The sequence below is a fragment of the Chelon labrosus genome (assembly GCF_963514085.1).
Source record: "Chelon labrosus genome assembly, chromosome: 1".
In the NCBI taxonomy this organism is placed as follows: Eukaryota; Metazoa; Chordata; class Actinopteri; order Mugiliformes; family Mugilidae; genus Chelon; species Chelon labrosus.
Window position 1 is genome coordinate 4744144 of NC_140337.1, and position 6815 is coordinate 4750958.

The 6815-nt window shown below is 40.6% G+C and overlaps 1 protein-coding gene across 1 annotated transcript; it reads left to right on the forward strand.

Moving 5' to 3' along the window:
- The first annotated feature begins 4187 nt into the window (after positions 1-4187).
- On the forward strand, positions 4188-6095 carry nop10 (NOP10 ribonucleoprotein homolog (yeast)). The gene is made up of 2 exons (XM_084558346.1): positions 4188-4402; positions 5702-6095. The coding sequence occupies exons 1-2, from the start codon at positions 4349-4351 to the stop codon at positions 5840-5842; spliced, it is 195 nt and encodes a 64-aa protein (XP_084414472.1). The 5' UTR covers positions 4188-4348; the 3' UTR covers positions 5843-6095.
- The last annotated feature ends 720 nt before the right edge of the window (positions 6096-6815 follow it).

Here is a 6815-nt window from a genome sequence, read left to right on the forward strand (position 1 = left end):
CAGAAGTCCCCGAAACCCTGGAACTTGAGGGGGACTCGAAGGCGGGAGGATCCCAAGATGGAGGTCTGTTCTGGGTATTCTGGGAGGCTTGAGCTGGCCGCTGCTTTAAACTATCTGAGAGGAACGTTGTGGCGTTTCCTGGCGCATCTTGACGAGCGCTGCCTGCAAAAAATGAAGATCCAGCAACTGCTGCCAGCGCTTCATGGTCCTCCAAATCAGAAATCAGACTGGTGTCTGGAGAGGAGTGTAGGGACGATGTAAAACTATCGTCCATGAAATAGGAGTTGCCTTGACAAACCGTATGCCAGCCGATAGCGGGGTCGTGTCCAGGGAGTGTGTTGTTCACTTGGCCTGTAGGGGTTCCTTCTAGAAGATGTGAAGGCAGGAGATGAGAACAACTGCTCCAGACGTCCTGTGGTTCCATTTTCTTTGGCGTGTTTTGTCTGTGATGGCTGGGATTTGCTCGCGGGAGATCCAAAAAGAGAGGCCGAGGTGTTTCTTTGAAGCCCAAAGCTACCACAGGATCAGTGGTGGCAGGACCAGGATGTGATTGCTCTTGCCAGATCATCTGTAGTACAAGAATGAAAACAGGAACAAAATAAGAATTGTTTGATCGATTTACAGTGTTTAAGTTGCCTGGAAGTGAGTCCTAACGTAATCTTTGTGGTAGAAAGTTGGTCTGGAGTCTCTCCACTGGGAACTGATTCCACTCCGCAGCAATGCAGTCATACACTTCATCTAAAGGAAGGATCTGCATATGCTCCAGAGTACAATAGTGCAACAAAACACATGAAGAAAACTTATTACTGTCACCTCCTGCTCTTCTTCCAGCTCAGAAAGGTCAAGAGGTCTCCGGTCCGAGGAGAAGAGGAAGTCCAGGCACTCGATATCCAGTGTGGACTCCAGCTGACGGAAAAAGATCGACACAAATAGACGCTAAAACATGGTCCTAATACGACAGAGTAATGTTCAAGTGTCCATCCAAGATGCTTGTGACTGATCACCATCATTCTGCATTTATATTTCCTGCACGTTTTCTTCGATATTTGTGAATTGTTCTTTTTTGTAAACTGACACCATGTGAGAAATTTAGAAGTGAATTAAATACTGTCTTAACAGAAAATTACAATGATGGGATCTCGTTTTTATCTCTAGGGCGTATGGATGACACACCCTTCTGAGGAAGTCTTCATCACTGCACAACTCGTCCAGGTACTCTAGAAAGTCGTTTCCCGGCTCCTCTTTCTCCCTCTCTCCATCCTCCTTTCCCTCAGTCTCTTTGGCCTCCGTGTTTTTATGGATCTGAGTGAAAGGCAGCACAGAAATTCATGCAGCGTACATAACCTAAGGAGACAGTTAGTCGTAACCTTTGATTTACTAACGATTAACTGCTTAAAATAAGTGGTAGAGTTGGTCACCTGGAGAAGAGAGTCCAAGATGGCCATGTACTCCTCAAAGGTATACTCCGTATGCGTCTCTTCGTCCACAGATGGTAGAGGTCTCGGAGAATCCGTGAGGAGGCCTTAAAAAAGACAGAGAATAGTTTTCATTTCTCAACATTGGAAAAGTCTACAGACACAGTGTGGCTTGAGCTAAATGCTAATCAAGCATGTTAGCATTAGAGCTAAAACCCTAAAAGTGCAGCTGAGGCAAATGTTTAGAAGGTGAGAAATTAAAGTTGGATGAGTTGACCGTGGCTCTAAATTAAAATCTAAAATTAACCGAGTGTATTTTACATCGATCAGCCATAACATTATGACCAACTGGTTGTTAACGGTTAGATGAATAATGCTGATTTTCTCGTTAACCTGTGCATGGGTGGGACATATCAGCTAGTAAGTGACCATTGTGTCCTCAAAGCTGACCCCTGGTCGGTAGGGGTCAGTATCTATTAAAAGTGATCCAAGGAAGGAAAAGTCAGAATCTGAGATTCATGGGTCATGGGCCAGCAGTAGCTCAAACTGATGAAAATATTAATGGCTGCAGACCAGTCAGACTGTCCATGCTGATCCCTGTCCACTGATGAAAGTGTCTACAATGGACACGTGAGCACCAGGACTAGACCTCTGGACCAGTGGAAGAAGGTGGTCTGAACCAAACCTTCATTTACCGTGTACGTTGCATATCTGGGGGAACATATGGCACCAGGGTGCAAGGATCCCCCCCCTTGCTGTTGCCATGGGGATGTGTTTGGTCTTCAGCGATGCTGAGGCGGTGGTACGTATCAAAGTAACGTTAACATAAATACCAAGAACCAGGTTTCCCAGAAGAAAATTAAATCCTAAAGAGATCATCAATGTTGTTGACTTTCCATGTTGGTGGTTTTAATGTTGTGGCCGATCGGTGTATAAGCCAGCATCATTACTTAGCTGCCCATATACATAAATCTTGACCTCTGACCTTTTGGCTTGCTGTCATGCTGAAGTGTCTTTCTTGAGGCCCTGTGGTGAAGAAGGTGAAGTCAGATGACTCAATTAAAAAAACGTCCTGTGTTAGTAAATGTGTTAGTAGATGCAATATGTTCCTTACTGGTCTGCAGCGCGGGGTTCAGAGGCAGGAATCATCTGCGGACACATGCACCAGACGGGACAAACCTCACGCTGAACGAGCCAGGGGCGAGCAGGTAAACACGGGCCGCACCACAGCTCTGCTGGTCTGCCGACTGGAACCAGCACACAGGGACTGAGGCCGAACCCGGATTTAGGCGAAGGGGAGAGCGGGCTCATGTTCGGCCAGTGGGGGTTTAGAGGAGAGCAGGGGCTACAGAGGAGCGGCTGGGGTGAAAACGTCCGGAGAGGAGAGGGACAAATGGCAGGCAGGAGGTTTAGACTGAAGGGACTCCCCTGGGTTTGGATCTGGACCATTGTTCCTGGCTGGGCGTCATCATCTCGGTCATTCTGGGTGGTTTCAGGTGGAGACCCTAGCTCTGGATCCATCGTTTAGACTTATAATCTTGGAACTGTAAGAGGACAGGGGGGAGAATGAAGCACACGTGGAGGATCATTTAATTTATACTGGCTGCATTTCTTTAATCTGTCTGAAAGCAAACTGACAAAGGAGACTATACTTTTATATCTGAAGCGAATCCGTATTTATTTATTGACCTTAAAATTTAATAAAGAAAGTATAGAATACTGTATGCTTCAATGCTCGACAGAGAAATTTGAGTTCAGCTCCAAATAACAGCCAAAAACAAGTGGAAAATAGATGCGATTTACCTTACCTGTCCAGATTAGATTGAACATTCAAGTATTCAGTTTGTGTTTTTATTATATCCAGCTCATATTGTCCCTCTTTGTTTTACACATTTTAATTGAAGAAATTAATGAGTCACTTCCATTAACGGATCATTTTTTCTGGACAGTCACATTATTAAAACACAGCACACATGCGGCACACACATTATAAAGTAAATTACAGCACTTAAATGATACATTCCTCATTCAGAATTATTCATTTTAACATTGAAAAGGTGTAGCTATCAGTGCAAACTAGTAAACAATATTCGCTGTGTACTTATAGTATGGTATACTATAGTAATACAGTTTTTGTTGGGCCTACCTTCCTTGCTGGGAATGACAGGTCTTCAACTCATGTTATAACGCGGCGGTCAGTTTAAATTAAAAGTAAACTCAGGTCATTTGTAACTTGATGTTTTGCATGTAAACATTCCAAGATTCATACAATGTAAATGGCTGTAATTTAATACGGTTTTAGATGTTATATTTTTTTTATATTTTTGTTAGAGAATAGTGACTATATTTAGATTTACAACTCATTATTGGGTATATGCTCAGCAGATTATTATTATTTATATATTTTTTAATTGATTGCAGATAACTGTGTTGGAATGTGATTGTTTTTAATCAGTCAGTAGTTTTTATGTGTTTAATTTGATCAGAGTTTTACTATTTTCTCAAATGATTTAGAAAAATATAATATTACATCTGATATTTCATTTATTTATTCTATTTTTTACGCAAAAAAAAATAAAAAATAAATCACTATTTTAAAGTCACGTGATGTTTACTAACTATCTCCATAGCAACTGTTAAACACTCCTTCTTCCGGGGTCGCTTTCCCGCTGAGGGTGAGGGACGCTGCTGAGAGGTTGAGAACGGGTGTTTCATCAAGAAACTCAATTTCCCAGAATGATTAGCGCTCTGAGCGGTCAACCGGATATCCGCTTTGCGTTGCTAGCTTGGAGAGACTTCGACGCACGTGGAATTCACACGAAAAACAGCGTGTTAGCTGCGAACTTTGTCCTTTTTTCGCTATAAATCTGTCTATTTTTGAATATATATCGTTTTTTTCAATCTCCGAACCTTTAATACAAACACCGGTCGAGATGTTTCTGCAATATTACCTCAATGAGAGCGGAGACAGAGTCTACACTCTGAAGGTAACTTTAACGTCGTGTTTATATTCTTCGTGTTTAACTTTATTTTGTATACATGTTCCTGCTGTTTCATAAGAGCAGTTCAACTTCAGTCTAATAATATAAAGACTTAAAACCTTTATTATAAAATCAACCTGCAGGAACCTAATAATGACTGTTTTGTCTCATTAAACTAGAAATGTAAGCCTTATCTGCCCATTAATTATCTAAGACCGTAAATAATATTACATCTTCATATTGCGGTTATGCATATACCAACATGCTATACAAAACAAGTATAAAAGACATCCAGTGTATAAAAAAAAAAAGCATTTGATTGTCGTCATTGTTTATTAGGATATTACTTCCTGAGTATATTATTCTCATTAGACTGGTTACAAACTAATTAAACCTGGCAATACTTGTATACAATATTTGTAATCTATCTTTTATTTCGTAATCTTTTCTCTTGGGTTTGATTTGATTACGCACTAATATACTAATGGTTTTTATGTTTTAGCACCAAGTCATAATACTGAATGTATGGTGTCGAGTCTACACTTTATTTATTATTAGGCCAGTTTATTAGGTACACTAGTGAAAACATAACAACATAACAGTCTTGCACTAAATACTAATTCATTCAAAATAACAGAGAGCTGTTGATTTAACTGTATTTTCTTTTTGGACAGAATCTAGTACTATTGTATTGTGTTGTGACAACACATGTTTCTATTATTTTGGCATCCCCAGTTTAGTCAGTGGGCTCATTTAAATAACAAACACTTTTTTAATTCAATCCACAACAAGCTACGTCCTCCAAAATCAATCATCCAGTTGATTTACACTGTTTCAACATAAACTGAACATTAGAACCTTTGTGAATGGAGATGTAGTGAAGGAACGCTGTGTGAGAAAGCTTTCACTTCTGTACCTAAAGAAGTTTATAGGGGAAAGCCAGGTAACAAACGCTACTTCACATGTACGTACACACTCGAGAAAAAGAGAGGTGCCATTTTTGCATGAGATATATGAAGATATTACGAAATACAATTATTTCTATCACAATGAAGGTGTTACAAACAACATATAAATGTGGAAAACCCTTCTCTGAACGGGGATAGGTGGCCTGAAATACTCTACCCAGCCACTTACAACGCAGTCTTAACATCTGTCCCCAAAATGTTGCACCTCCATTCAGACATTCACACTGGAATGTCTGGTCATTACCCAGATTCATGTGATTTTCTGGTGAATTAAGTCTTAATTACAAATCCACTGAGCCCCTTTTGTTTTTTCTCTTTCCGTCTTTGTCTCCACCAGAAGGTGAATCCCAGCGGCCTGCCCACCAGCTCGGCACACCCGGCTCGCTTCTCCCCCGACGACAAGTTCTCCCGACACCGGGTGACGCTGAAGAAGCGGTTCGGCCTTCTGCTCACCCAGCAGCCCAGACCTGTGCTGTGAGGGGACAATGAAAGAGGAAGGAGGGGGGATGGATGGATGGATGGATGGATGGGGATCAGACCAAGAGATGACAGGATGGAGGAGAGGAGAAGAAAACTCCTGGCTCACATTTAAGAGACTGTTCATGTGTTGGATCAGCTGTAAACAACAAGCATGTTTTGTTGATCTTCTTTTACTTGTAATTTCTTCACGTTCATTTGAGGATATCAATTTCATTTTTCATGCTAAATAAATGTTTTTTGTTTGAAATTCAGAAAAAGTGTCAAAGAAATGAATCAATAGAGGACAGTGCTCTCATGAGAAGGGTTTTCCATTTTGCGGAAAGATGAGGTTGAATATATAGAATATGTAACATTTTTACAACTCACCTTGTTGCTGTCAATAAGAAATGACACAACTAAAAACTGATGGGTAACTGTATTTACAGACTGAAATCTCAGACTTTGTCCCAGCTGTTTATTAGGGCACGCTCCTTGTTGTTGTGACCTGCTACCTGCAAAAGATTTTCCCTGTAAAAGTCAAAAGCCGGTATTTATTTTGGATGTACCTCGACAGGAATTTCCCAACGTCATACGTGACATTGTGAAATGTGTCATGTCATGCAAAACAAGTGGAAAATTACAAAAGATTTAAGAGGGCGCATACAAGTAATTTGCTGATCCTGCAGAAGCTTTCTTTCTTCACTTATTTTACAGCAGAACTGGTTCATAACTCTTTTTAATCTGTATTAACAGCAATCGGTTCCCCTCACTGCTGCCAAATTATTGAGATCTGACACTGACACAGTGTTTGCAGCAGCACTCAAATGCTTTATTGCAATAAATATGAGTAAAACAATGGAAAATAAAAATGCTTCGTTTAGCGCCCTGTTTATGTAAAAGTACAGGAGTATTATCAGCATAATACTGCTATGAAGCTACTCATTTAGAAAAACAAAACAGTTATCCATGTATTTCATGTTGCATTCAAGAGT